The sequence below is a fragment of the Camelina sativa genome, chromosome 15 (genome assembly GCF_000633955.1).
Source record: "Camelina sativa cultivar DH55 chromosome 15, Cs, whole genome shotgun sequence".
In the NCBI taxonomy this organism is placed as follows: Eukaryota; Viridiplantae; Streptophyta; class Magnoliopsida; order Brassicales; family Brassicaceae; genus Camelina; species Camelina sativa.
The window spans coordinates 17,042,256-17,056,700 of record NC_025699.1 but is presented as its reverse complement, the minus strand read 5'-3'; the positions used below and the strand labels follow the sequence as shown (position 1 = coordinate 17,056,700).

General features: G+C 29.5%; 1 protein-coding gene and 1 long non-coding RNA gene across 6 annotated transcripts; both read right to left on the bottom strand.

Annotated features, from left to right (window-relative positions):
• On the bottom strand, nt 8,540-10,732 carry LOC104747023 (indole-3-acetaldehyde oxidase). 5 transcript variants are annotated; one of them, XM_010468591.2, is made up of 10 exons: nt 10,671-10,732; nt 10,455-10,566; nt 10,254-10,310; nt 10,116-10,159; nt 9,923-10,034; nt 9,633-9,762; nt 9,455-9,550; nt 9,273-9,371; nt 9,009-9,198; nt 8,582-8,897 (listed from the first exon to the last, which is right to left on the bottom strand). In XM_010468591.2, the coding sequence occupies exons 7-10, from the start codon at nt 9,527-9,529 to the stop codon at nt 8,695-8,697; spliced, it is 567 nt and encodes a 188-aa protein (XP_010466893.1). In that variant the 5' UTR covers nt 9,530-9,550; nt 9,633-9,762; nt 9,923-10,034; nt 10,116-10,159; nt 10,254-10,310; nt 10,455-10,566; nt 10,671-10,732; the 3' UTR covers nt 8,582-8,694. The 5 variants fall into 5 exon arrangements, with proteins under 5 accessions (XP_010466888.1, XP_010466893.1, XP_010466889.1 ...); XM_010468587.2 differs by having other exon boundaries at nt 9,633-9,812; nt 10,116-10,310; XM_010468589.2 differs by having other exon boundaries at nt 9,633-10,034.
• Nucleotides 11,620-14,445, bottom strand: LOC109129219. The gene is made up of 3 exons (XR_002035407.1): nt 14,193-14,445; nt 12,562-12,610; nt 11,620-12,064 (listed from the first exon to the last, which is right to left on the bottom strand). It is a non-coding gene; the product is annotated as an uncharacterized LOC109129219 (long non-coding RNA).

Below are 14,445 nucleotides of genomic sequence, written 5' to 3'. Positions count from 1 at the left end.
CGGTTGGTAGATCAGCTTCTGGTTCAATTTGTAGCAGTGGGAAACGATTTCACAAGATGACTGATGTTAATTCGCGGATCTGCGCAGAATAGGTTTGAGAAAACATGTATAACTTTTAATCTACAAAAGGGGTTACAAAATATTTTGGGGAAAACTTATATCTATGGGTTGGGAAATTGCTCACCAAAATTCGTCCATAAAAGAGTCTGTTTACCCCTTATTTTCCATCATCTCCTAAAACATGTAAGATCTGTCCTTAATCTCAATTGTATCTCCTTGTTTTCTTTCTCTCAAATGGTTCACTCTCTCTCTCTCTAGGTTATGGAGGCACGAAATTATAAAGAATAAAACCCTAATCATCTCTTAAATAAGTCTGGTTAAATTAGGGTTAGAGACTTGGCTTAATGGGCTTTGTATAAATGACATAACAATTTATACTATTTTATGACTAATGTTTACTCATTTTTATGTCACAAACTGTGACTTGCATATCTTTTATAAGTTCATAACTAATTTGCAATAACATATTGGTCACAATGTAGTCATAAGAGTGACGATTAATATTATCGTAGCATATTCGTCACTAATTGTGACAAACTTTTGTTACTGAGTTTTTTCGTCATAATATAGTGACGAAAATACTATGAATTTGTTACAAATAAACTTAGTCATAATATCGTATTTAAAGTGTCACAAATTTGTGACGGAAATTTTTTGTCTCAAAAATACGTCTCAATAAACTTATTTTCTTGTAGTGTACATGCTTATCTAAAATAAAATATTATGTGCTTTTTAATAGTAGTGAACAAAGTTCAACAGAGAGAAGTCTAATCTTCTTCATTGGTGGAGTCATGTGTTACAAAGATATCTAATATATTAAAGGAGAAGTCGAGAGGGCTCCCAACCAATCTCACAAAATTTGACCTCTCTTGCCCTTAATGAAAAATACCCCTGAAAAATTTTCGGACCAGCTTTTGTTCTCTATTTAGGTTGCTGAAACGCACCACATTCATCCTCAGACTTAAGATTACTAATTTGCCATTAATGAGAATCCAATCTGGACGTTTTTACCCTTTTCTAAATTTAATTTAAAAAAAGAAAAATTAAAAAACGAAAATTATAAAAAAAAACGAATTTGTTTTACTAAATCGGAAATCTAATATATTTACGCAATATCTCTCTTTAAAAAAATGGAAGATAAATATTAGAATATATTACGAATATTGCGTTTAAAGAAAATTTCTATTTTTAAAAAATATTAAAATTATAAAGATAATTATGACAATTTTCCTTCTAAGCTATATATATATATATAGAGGTTAAGCCAAAACAGTAGAAGTCGGATTCATTAAGCTAAACATATAGTTTTGAGAGTATAATTTTTCTTTTGTATTATTTTGGTTCTAATGAATCAACTTTACTATTATATGATTTTGATTTTTTTTTTATGTTGATGTACTATCCATATGCTTTGGTGCTTTGCATGATTAATTTTTATGCTACNTTATCTAAAATAAAATATTATGTGCTTTTTAATAGTAGTGAACAAAGTTCAACAGAGAGAAGTCTAATCTTCTTCATTGGTGGAGTCATGTGTTACAAAGATATCTAATATATTAAAGGAGAAGTCGAGAGGGCTCCCAACCAATCTCACAAAATTTGACCTCTCTTGCCCTTAATGAAAAATACCCCTGAAAAATTTTCGGACCAGCTTTTGTTCTCTATTTAGGTTGCTGAAACGCACCACATTCATCCTCAGACTTAAGATTACTAATTTGCCATTAATGAGAATCCAATCTGGACGTTTTTACCCTTTTCTAAATTTAATTTAAAAAAAGAAAAATTAAAAAACGAAAATTATAAAAAAAAACGAATTTGTTTTACTAAATCGGAAATCTAATATATTTACGCAATATCTCTCTTTAAAAAAATGGAAGATAAATATTAGAATATATTACGAATATTTCGTTTAAAGAAAATTTCTATTTTTAAAAAATATTAAAATTATAAAGATAATTATGACAATTTTCCTTCTAAGCTATATATATATATATAGAGGTTAAGCCAAAACAGTAGAAGTCGGATTCATTAAGCTAAACATATAGTTTTGAGAGTATAATTTTTCTTTTGTATTATTTTGGTTCTAATGAATCAACTTTACTATTATATGATTTTGATTTTTTTTTTATGTTGATGTACTATCCATATGCTTTGGTGCTTTGCATGATTAATTTTTATGCTACCATAATTTTAAATTTTTTTTCTTGAATCAAATCAAAAGTTTTACTCATTTTGTATTGTTTGATTGTGTTTTAGGTGTACCTGCCATGGACCATGGATGTTTTTTTGTATATCAAAAACAAGATTGGACGAACAAGTTGATGAAGCAAGCAAAAAAATCAAATTGGTAAAGTATTATTAATAATTATGTTTGTTTGTTTTTTTTAGTGGTGATTGTTATTCAATTTTATTCTCTTGGTTAAACATGATCATATTTTTATTTGATGATTTTTTATTCTACAAGCAAATGAGCAAAGACAACTTTTGACAATTTTATATGATTCATCGGATTCTAATTTTTATGCTTTTTTTTATAGTGGTTGTTTGGAAATCAAGATTAAGATTAAGAAATCATAGACTTTTTCTATGGTTTCTCCATCTTTTAAAACATATATTTTATATTATTTTCTATATTTTGTTTTGTAGTTTAGTATTTTGAAATAAACTTTTATATGTAACCTAATACATATTTTTTTTTGTTTCAGTTGAATTCATGGATGATCATTGATCATAATTGTAGATCTACAAAACTGAATATAATGAAATTCAGGTACTAATTTTTGCTAATCTGAATCTTTAATTTTTTAAAATAATCGGTATTTGTTGTTTTCTTTCTTTATTTATTTTTGGTTTTATTGTTAGATATTGTTTTTTCAAAGATATTGGTATATTCATTTTTTTTTTGACATCATATTCGTTTAAAAAAAATACCACAAATCTATAGACTATTAATTTATACCTATGTCCCTCAGTAGCTAAGTAAAATAATATATTGATACAGAGAATTTGATGCAGTCTTACATTGTCATAACACTATAAATATAATGTTAAAAAAAAAAAATATATATATATATATATATATATATAGTGTTAAATGTGTATGCATATTATATTTTTGTCGACATGTGTAATATATATATGTATATACATACACACGTGACATGACATATATGTAATAGTGTTATTATGATGACCTCATGATAAGAGAGATCACTTACAATTTATAGTTATAGAAAAATTATGCTGGATTCTATTCATAACAAATTTATGGTAATTTTCTAAAAACTTTGATTTTTTTCTGTTTATAAATAGATTTAAATTATAATTCTAATTATATGTAACATATTACAAAAGAAAATTTATTTCAGTTGAATTCATGAATGTTCATTGATCATAATTGTGGATCTACAAAATTGAATATAATGAAATTCAGGTATTAATTTTTGCTAACCCGAATCCTTAATTTTTTAAAATAATATCGTTACTAATATTTTTGTAATGATTATAGTTGCATAAAAACTATGGTGGATTGTATTCATAAAAAATTATGATAATTTTCTAAAAACTTTGATTTCTTTCTATTTACAAATAGATTAAATATTTTTTATGACTAATATTTCTTCATAAATATTTGTGACTAATATTTATTTTTCCTCTTAAATTGATAGAAAGATTAGGAAGAGTTGATTTTAAATGCTAATCTATAAAATATAAAAATAATACTTATCTGGATGAAGACGTTATTAGAAATCCAAGACGGAGACGGGAGACATTATTGGCAATGAATATTGCTTTATCCTTCTACTCATGTTGCAACAGCAAAACTTTAGTTCGACTCATCAACTGAGAGGTCGGCTACGGCATTCAAAGAGATTCACCGACTAAAACCAGCCTCAACTGCATATATATATATATATATACAAATAATTAGACAAATAAACGACTATAAATTATCTCGGTAAATAACAAAGCAATAATAAAATATATAAGCAATAAGTGGTACAGCTTGAATCACCGTTTATGTATTCTTATAATTCATACTCATATATAATATAGCTGTATACATACGTAAACTAACGAGATATTAGACCAGCTATAAGCATGAGTCTTACCTCGGCAAACTAATAAATCAGTATATAAACATGTCTCGATCAGAAATCAAACATTATGTAATGAAATACACGTTCATGTACTTAAGAAAAATTAAAATATTATAATGAAATCAGATCAGCATATATTTAAGCAATAGTGACCAAAGAAATTGAATTAAATCAACCGAAGCATGGTTATGTGGGCTTAGTTGTTTCAGTAATTGTGAAACAATAATCAGTAAAGCATTATAATGAAGAGCTATCCATACGAGGATAAATTAATCATTAATTTATGTATATATTATGTCTTATTCACAATTGCAGTAGCATATTATCTAATGTTATAACCGATTCACAAAATAAACATGAACGAAAAATTAATACAAATTAGACACAATACTAATCAGAGGCATAAGTCGATTATAAAGGAAAGCTACAGAAATAATAATAAGAAATATTATAAGGAAAGAATATTAATTGGATTCAGGATTTTATCTCAGAGGTTTTTCAAGAAAGAAAGAGATTAAGAAAGATTAGGAAGAGTTTTTTTATAACAATTTACAATTATTGTTTATTTGAAATTGCTTTAGATGGATAAATAATATATAATAAATTGTAAATTTCTCCTTTTGTTTAATAGAAAAATCAGAAATCTCAATTTTATATCTCATTTAAAATTTAAAAGTAATAGAAAATAAATATTAGAATTTATTGCAAATATTTCTTTGAGAATATCTCTGTTTTTAAAATTATTAAATTTCTACAGACCTTTTGTTTCACTTTTATAAAAACGAAAATTAGAAAAAACGGAAATCAAATATTCATATCCCATTTATTTTTTAATTTTAAAATGGAAAATAAATACTAAAATCTTTTGTAAATTTCTATAGATAATTATGACGGTTTGATTTGGATAGAAGGAACTGAAAATCTCGAGAGGATATACTACAAGTATCCATTTAATTTGAAGATATGACACAATCTTTTATGATCTCGACAAAATCTCATAAGGTTGCTGTAAATCTCCGGAAACACCATGTTATTCCGGCTGGATACTCTATCACCAAAAGGAGGAACAAAGATTCTAAATAAGACAAAAGGTCCTGACAATTAAATGTATATATATTGAAAATATAAACGATTAATGTTAACAAATTATTTTTCTTTCACGTTTAAAAATAAAATGTTTTAAAAAACGAATTATTATTTTTAAAACAAAAATTAGAAAATCTTAGAAATAAAATAATTGTATTCCATTTTAAATTATTGAAAAATAGAAAATAAAAATTATTGGTGAAGATTAAATTATAGCTTCTCTTTTGGTTAATTCTTTTCCATTAATATTTTTGTTGATATCCTTTTTAGCTTTATAATTAATTTACTTTTTGGTTTGTTAAATTAGTTGAACTATTATTTAAAAATATATTTACCCACACAAATTTATAAAAGAATTGAATTAGTGATATATTTGACCACAAAAAAAGTTTAGACAATAATTGTTTTTAAAAAAGTTTTTGCCCGCACAAGTCAAATTTTTATTTTGTTAATTGAATGTAATTTATTTTTTCGCAAAACAAAATTATAAATAAGTGTTTAACTTTACTGTTGTAGATCTAATGTTGACATGGGCTCAGATAGAAAATATATGTTTAACTGAAATAGAACTGATGTTGCAATCGAATGGGACGTCTCTTACGGCCTTTGAGAAAATGCCTAAATCAGATAATAGTATGGTAAACACAGGTGTAAATAGACTTATCGCATATGAGAGAATATATAAGTCTCATAAACAACATGAATTGTACAATGAGTTGTTACCTGTTCTAACTGAGGAGCAAAGACGTGTTTATGAAGAAATCATTCACTCTAGGAATCACCAAAAAGGTGGTATGTTTTTTGTCCATGGATTTGGTGGTACTAGGAAAACTTTCTTGTGGATTATTCTTGGTGTTGATTTAAGGTCTAAAGGTAATATTGTTCTGAATGTTGCTTCAAGTGGTATAGCTGCTTTGCTTTTGGAAGGTAGTAAAATGGCTCATTCAAGATTTGGTATTCCAATCAATCTTAATGAATATTCTGTGTGTATGATCGATGCCGAATATGATCTTGCTGACTTAATTAGAGAAGCAAAGCTCATAATATGGGATGAGGCTGCAGTGATGAACAAGCTTTGTTACGAAACTCTGGATAGGAGTTTGCGAGATATCATGAGGTGTGACCAGATTTTTGGAGTTAAAGTTGTTGTGTTAGGAGGTGATTTTAGACAGATTCTACCTGTTATTACAGAAGGAGGAAGAGTAGCGACAGTTTTAGCATCTATCAACTCATATATTCTTTGGAATAGTTATAATGTTCTTAAAACTTACCAAAAATTTGAGACTTCGCAAGGCACGTAATAATATGGATGTGGGTGCTCTCTCCACTTTTTTAAAGTGGCTTCTTGATATCGGGGATGGAAAAATCAACGAAACAAACAGTGGAGATGTGGAGATAGAAATTCTGGATGATTTATTAATTAATACAAGTGGAAATTCTATTCAAGCAATAGTTAAAAAAATCTACGGTGAAAATTTTGCAAGCAGAACTGATCCAACATTCTTTAGGGAAAGACCTATTCTAAGTCCAAGAAATGATGATGTTGATAAGATAAATCAATTTAGGCTTAGCAAGCTACCATGTATGCAAATTAAATAGGATATGAAATATGGATATGAATATTGAAGTAATAATTTTCAAAAATACTAATATTAAATACATATCTAAAATTCCATCTTTATTTTTTTTTATTTACAGGTGAGGAGAGACGATATCTTAGCTCTGATAGTATTGAAACGTCAGATACAAGTGCTCATGATAATATGATCTACACTCATGAATTCTTAAACAGTATACAAGTTTATGGATTGCCAAGCCATGTTTTAACGTTGAAAATATGAGCACCTGTCATGTTGCTAAGGAATATAGATCCTAAGGGAGGTTTGTGTAACGGTACAAGGTTAATTATTACTCAGATGACCAATCATGTAATCGAAGCAAGAATCGTGATAGGAAAAAAGGTTGGTGATAGAGTACTTATCCCTAGAATGTATGTTAGTCCACCTGATGCAAAGTTTCCCTTTCGTATGAGGCGACGACAGTTTCCTGTTACCGTGGCGTTTGCAATTACTATAAACAAAAGTCAAGGTCAGACGCTAGAACATGTTGTATTGTTTCTACCAAAACCGGTTTTCACACATGGACACATTTATGTTGTCTTCTCTCGAGTCACAACCAGAAAAGACTTAAAGGTGTTAATTACAGATAAAGATGGGAAATGCCAGAATAAAACATTTAATGTTGTTTTAAAAGAGGTATTTGAGACTGTATAATTATGGTTTGTAGTTGGATAATTGTTTTGGATATTTAGACTTGAATTATATTTGTTCTCTTAAATAAAGTTATTTTTAATATCTTTAACACTACCTCTATTTTATAGTCAGATATAAACTTTCACATTAGAGAAAAATATTTTCTAATTTAGACTTATTCTATATTACAAAATAATAGATAAATAAATTGTAGATGGTCTAAAATATTAATTAAATTTTTCACATGATTATATTTTATTTGGTTTCAACAATGTTGTTTGAAAACATATAATTGTTAGCTGTATCATAAAGTGTATATATAATTTTACATCATATCTATTAACTACAAACAACCTTTAATCTGTAATTATATATATAATAATAAATATTATTTAATACTCAAACAAAAGGTGAGACACTAAAACGATTAAGACGCAACGTTTAATCATGACTGTTTGTATTCTTACAAATCCATAATCCCCTTTCGTTTTCGATAATAGAGAAGAAACATGAAAACCCTAATTTGAGAAAATCATGAGATTCGATAAAATTGCTGATCTTCTTCCCGGAAGAACTAATTGGCGTACACACAAAATTTCAATTAAACTTTAAAAATGGACTTTAAAATTTCAATTAAACTTTAAAAATGGACTTTAAAATTTCAATTTATATTTTGCATATGTAGAGTAATACTATAAACATTTTATTAACTATTCATTTATTATTTTAAAAAGTGAAAAAAGAAATATTTAATACGAAACTTACAAAAAATAATTTATGATTGAACAACGAACTACTATAAAAATTAAAAAAAAATTAAACAGATTTTTAAAATATAATAAAAATTTGATTCAACATTTTAAGAAATTAAAATGGTTTTTTTTCTATTCATTTCCTGCCCGCACAAGCGTGCGGGTAACTCTCTTAGTACTAATGATAGGAGATTAAAGATCTCGCAAAATTACATTACAACATATATTAAAAATCAAGCCAATAACTTCAATTATTTTTTAAATGTAAAATAAATTAATTTAATGTAAATAAAGAAAATTAAAAATTTCTTATTTTTGAACTTTGCTTTAGTGGCACATCACATTGTTGCAAGCACTTACAAAGTAAACACATACAGAGCAATTACATTCACATCACAATCACAAACACAAGCTATATCAAATGTTCTTCCTCTGTTGGATTTTCTATCCCAAGTATTTCTCGACAACATCGAGCCCACAAAACTCCTTCACAACAGACATTGTTGCTGGAACAGGCAATTCAAAGTACGTATCAGTCCCTTCCTGGTTACTGTTCCATGTCAGAATATGTTTCCTGGCTTCTTTAACAGCTGCTCGTACCGCGCAGTGAACAGAAGCCGCTAAAAGCAGTGGTGGTTCACCCGAAGCTGTATCAAAACCAAAACAAAAAGTTTTAAAAAAGACTTTTGAGCTTTGATCTTTTGGGTTTCAATAAAGAGAAATCAATGAGGAAAAAGAAGAGATAAGTAAAAGGTCACATTTGGATGAAAGAACACGATTCTTGTGTTGTCCACTGTTGAGAATCTCCACATTGAACTGTCTTGGGATTGTATCGACCGTTGGGATCTTGTAAGTCCATGTGCTGTCTGTTACCACGAGACCGTCTGAGTTCATTAGGAGCTCTTCAAGCATGAAGAACCCAAGTCCTTGAACAAATGCTCCTTCAATCTAAAAAAAAAAAACTACAAATTTAGATCAAGAACCAGACACAGACACACATAGAGTGGTTTCCCATGTCTAACCTGTCCTAAATCAACAGCGGGATTGAGACTCTTCCCACAATCATAGATAATATCCGTGCGCAGAATCGTTGTTTCACCCGTCAAAACATTTATTTCAACCTGTTGATTACAACCAAAGAAAGAAGTGAAATCATTTCACAAAATGTAAGTAAACTGAGATCAGCTATTCTTCAAAGCTTTACCTCGCTCGCTCCAACTCCATAGTTAATATATTCGCCAGTGGAGTCGTCCGGCAAGTATAAGCTACTAACCGGCATGTTTAACGATTGCAGATAAGCCTACACACACAATTCAAGAGTAGAACATTCTAAGTTCATTCAAATTAACCAGAAAACATGAATAATGTTTCAAGATATGGACCTGATGAGGTTATCCCAAGTCACAGGTCCTGTTTGCTCCACCAAAGCAGTCTTGACGGGTAATAGCCTTTCGACTAAGCCATCACAACAAATCCTAACCGCTTCGTTGCTCGCCTCAGAGGTTGTGCAACCTGCAGTCATTGAGCCTTGCACCATACTTAAGGTGTCCGATTGGATGAACCTGATTTTCTTGAGCAGTTCATCGCTTCTAGTACCAATTATTCCTTTAATCGTAACAACAAAGCAATAGGCTTAGAACATAAGGCTAAGGCTATGGGCTAAAAGGCAAACCTATTCATCAATTCTGCAAACTAAAGCCCCTGATTCTTCTAGAGGTTTGATTGTTTTTCTAATTACAGTAAGATCTTCCACTTTCGCCTCTCGGGTTCCTTCGTATACGTCACTGTGACAGTAAGGGCCAGAAAGCTTTTGTAAGAAAGATTAAAACTTTGAATCGTTTGCAATTGAAAACAGTTGTGTATACCTTGCCACCATAGTCCCCATTCCATCTCCAACAATAGCACTCCGCTTATAGTACCATCCAATAAGTGAACTCTTATAGTACGAATCAAATCATCAAACCAACTATTTGTGTTAACCTCAGAAGAGGTTCAAGATATACCAAGTACTCTTGCTTCGTCTCCTAGATCGCCTTGATGATTCCCTGTTTGAATATATCCTAAATTCACATACAAATAAAAAGGTTAAAGATCATATCATGAATCTAAAAGAAAATAACATTTAAAACCATAGAACCCACCAGAAGAGAATCTTACACAAATCGATTCAGATTAGAAAGAAAACAATCAGTATCTGAGCTTACTTGATCGGAGAGATGAATCAGACAGATTTTTGAGGTTGATTTATTAACGATTTATGAGATTGAGTTTATCATCTCAAAATCGTGCTGATGACCAGAGAAGAATCCAAAACCACTACACATCAAGATTCAGAAACCAAATTCCAATTAAACTTGGTTTTAATCATCAAACATATACTTAAAATATAAACTTAATTAAAAGAGAAAAGAAACTAAAACCTTAGCATAATGGAAATTCTTTTCCTTTTTCTCTTCCTCTTCATCTCTTCGACTTCGTCGACAAAAAAAGAAAAAAAAAAACTTTAAATCCATTTGGGAGAGACGGCGAGAGAGAGAGCAGAGGCGAAGGAATTTTTTTTAGGTTTAGTCAATGAACGATTGTGATTTAATCTCAAAAAATATTGAACGGCTGAGATTAAAAAATGAAACCGGGTCAGATTACCGGGTAAAAAGTATCCGCGTGTTTATCCGAATAGAGAAATGATTAAATGACGATTTTAACCTTTTTTAAAATCGAAAATTTGGTCATAATTGCAATGGCATTGTATTGTAAATTCTTACAAAACTAAGGTTTTTTTCAGGCAACGTTTTTCTTTTAATAGTAGGGATAGGTTGTTTAATTTGATTTTGGGGTATGTGTCTCTTTTAAAGTCAACGTTTTGGTTTTAAAATAAGTGTTTTTATTTATTTATTTTATTTTATGGATTTAGTGGAAGAATTGGGTGATTTTGAGAAATTATTATGTTTTAAGGATTTGGGTTTTACACAAATAGTTGTTTATTTTTGTGGGATTTATTCTTGAGCGTAGAATATTTTCTTTAAGTTTCCTTTATTACGGGGGAGTTTGGTTATGGTTTAATCATTAGAGGAGTTGGGAGTTTATTGGATCACTCATGTTTAGGTTATTATTAGTCTGATTTGTGGACTGTCCAAGATAAGGACAATTGTTTTGTGGAGCTGCAGGATTTGCACCCACGGGATGTTTTCTACCAATACCGAAGACGAGCTGAAGTTCCACCACTCTTCTCAAGATTGAAGTTTTACCTGAAGATTTTGTTGACATGATTTGTCTGTCCTCAACATAATGTCCACGACATAGGTGTTCCGCTTTGTGGTTGCATAGTTTGCGTTCGTCCCACCTTCGTCGTGCGGGGGAGTATTAGGGAAGCAAGATGTGTATCTTGCGGACCAAGTAATATGGACCGTAAAGTCCGTTAATGAAGTGAAGCCCAATCCGAAAAATATATTCTAGATCTTGATATTACTTATTGTATAAGCTATTTCCTTATGTGTTTAGGAAAGTTTACATTATGTTGTGTTAGCAATATATCAAAGCTAATCACTATATATATGTATGCCTTAAATCTTATGAAACACAACTTAATCTATACTATTAATTGGGGAGTACAAATCAGAGATTTTCGAAAAAAATAAAAAAAAATTCCATATAATACCCCTACAAGAAAAGAAAGGAAGAAGAAAGAAAAAAAGAAATTAAGGGCATATAGGTAATCAGAAGTGTAAAAGGACGCGGATCCTCCGTGTTTGGTTACTACTCTATTCGGATCTTAATTACGTTAGATATGTATCCAAACAGTTCATTTCTCTCAAACCTGTAAATGAAATCGAAATAAAACGTAATCACAACCCAATCATCTCAACTATAAAAACGGCAACTAATTTAATGCAATCCCTGATCATCCTCTTTCATATCGTACCAAACAGGAAAATGAAATCATAAAATTAATTGAAAATATTTACAGTAAATATTTTCATTTCTATCAATCGCAACAACCAATACTCTTACCAATTTTGTTCATAATTTAATATGTTAAGAGTTAATCAAAACCAAACAATTCTCCTTTTCACAGCTGACCATTAAAAATATCAATCATCTCAACAAAAAACGGAAACAGTTTTAATTCAATTCCTAATCTTACTATGGTATATCATATCAAATCAAAAACAGAAAATCTTAAATTGATTGCATCGAATATTCTTCCTATCAAACAAACCTAACAACCGATAACTTATGCTACTATAAAACCATAGATCACCACGTACATAACAAAACACATCAAAAATACAAACAAATAGATTAGAAATTTACCTTAGAATAAGTCATGGCGGCCATTCACTCAATTTTCCGAGCTCAATGCCTCCAAAACAACATGGAAGATAAGAGTCAAGATCGTGCATAGAGATGATATTGGCTGATTCTGCAGTAAGCTATTTTCCTTTTGTTTATAACTTTTAAATATATTTCCTACAACTAACCAAGAACTTACAATTTTTAATAACTATGTTTACTGTTTCATTTTAGGGTTCCCTTATTCATGCCACGTTAAAGAAGTATCACTCAATATCTAGCAATTATGCATTTTCAGAATGTGATACCCAACATGATGAGTTGAAGTGCATACCTGAAAATCATAACCAACAAGCATCGGTGAGATGAGTGTTTAAAGTGATTATTCTTTTTAAAACATCATAGTCAAATACTCACAAAGTCACAAATCTTATTACAGGTACAATCATAGCATGTCTCGCAGGTTAAATATTATTATTTGTAAAGCTTTTTAATAACTCATCAATACTTGAAAGCGAACAGAAGCAGGATTTCTATCTCCAGTTCCCCACAAAGCAAATCAAAAGAGTCGTTGAGATGATTGAGGTAAAGTTATTTTTAAAACCATGATAATATTAAATCAAACATCAACTGAAATTTTCTAATGTATTTCCTGTTTATTGGACTATTTCAGTGTATCTAACTATTTCATTGTTGAATATGTATTAATCTGCATTTCATTTGGCATAAAAGTTACAACAACTTATTGCTAACCTTTATAACAAAACGAAAACAGATTTGAATCCACTCAAAGAGGGCAACACAACAATCAAAGAAGGCAAAGAACAAGAATCACATTTGAAACTCCTATTCCTTTTCCAAAAGGTTCAACATGGGGTGAAGATTTAAGGACTTACAAAGATTTGTCTACAGGACATACAAGGAAGCATGTTTAGAAGTCTTTTAGACGAATGATATGTTATTTCTTTTAAAAGAAAATCTAAAATCTTATCATAGTTTTCCATTCTTTAATTGTTTCTATTTTCTTAACTATGTTAGAAAATTATCAATCTGTATAACTTTCTTTCGTTAGTGTTCATAAAGTTCAAGACTTATTACTTAAACAATTTAAGTGAAATATGAGAATAGTCATTGTTCATATCAATCAATCCAGTTTCGTGAAGAACTCACCTTAAAGAAAAATAACATTTAAGATTCAATTAAAAGAGATGCCTTTTTTCTTAATACTATGATTTTTAGTTGAAAATCTTATAATTTTCTTTTCTGGGTTATGAATTATTTTATGGTTGTCCAGAATTCTAAAAAGCTAAAATTTAATCAAAAGTTAAATAGGTCTATATATCTTACCCCCATAATCAAATTCAGATAATTAAAAAAAAATCAGAATCCAAATCAAATACCAAATGGTAATCGGAGATGAAAAAATTGATGTAAACATAGTAAGCAAACAGGAGTTTTTTTGTAACTCTCTATCATCTTCCTTGTGCCAAAAAAAAACAATTTGAGTAATCATCTATCTCTCAAATCAAAATTCCAAATTCACATCTTTTTCAATATTTACAGAGGGGATTGAAAACCCAGAAGATATGAAAACAAACGAAAATCAAAATAACAATTCATACATAGAACTATAATATGCAGAATAGGATTACCTCATTACTGAATTCAATTGAGAGTTTTTTGTAATCGATACTGTATTTGGAGATTTGGTTTCCAACATCGCCCAAAAAGCTTCGATTGTAACTTTGTTTGATGGGCCTTCCCGTCAAGATGAGTCAAGTGCATGCGCTTCCTCATTTTTTGTTAAGAATTTCGCGAATCAAAACAATAGATTCAAAACAAAGAACATAAGGTTATGTAGCCGACAAGAGATAACTAAGAAGATGTCGTCTACAGTTTCTTTAT

Coding starts and splice junctions, on each gene's coding strand:
- LOC104747023 (XM_010468586.1), bottom strand. CDS start 9,529: ATGCCGGTTAGTAGCTTATACTTGCCGGACGACTCCACTGGCGAATAT. Junction 9,372..9,454: donor ATGGAGTTGGAGCGAGCGAG/GTAAAGCTTTGA, acceptor TGTAATCAACAG/GTTGAAATAAATGTTTTGAC. Junction 8,898..9,008: donor TCGTGTTCTTTCATCCAAAT/GTGACCTTTTAC, acceptor GTTTTGATACAG/CTTCGGGTGAACCACCACTG.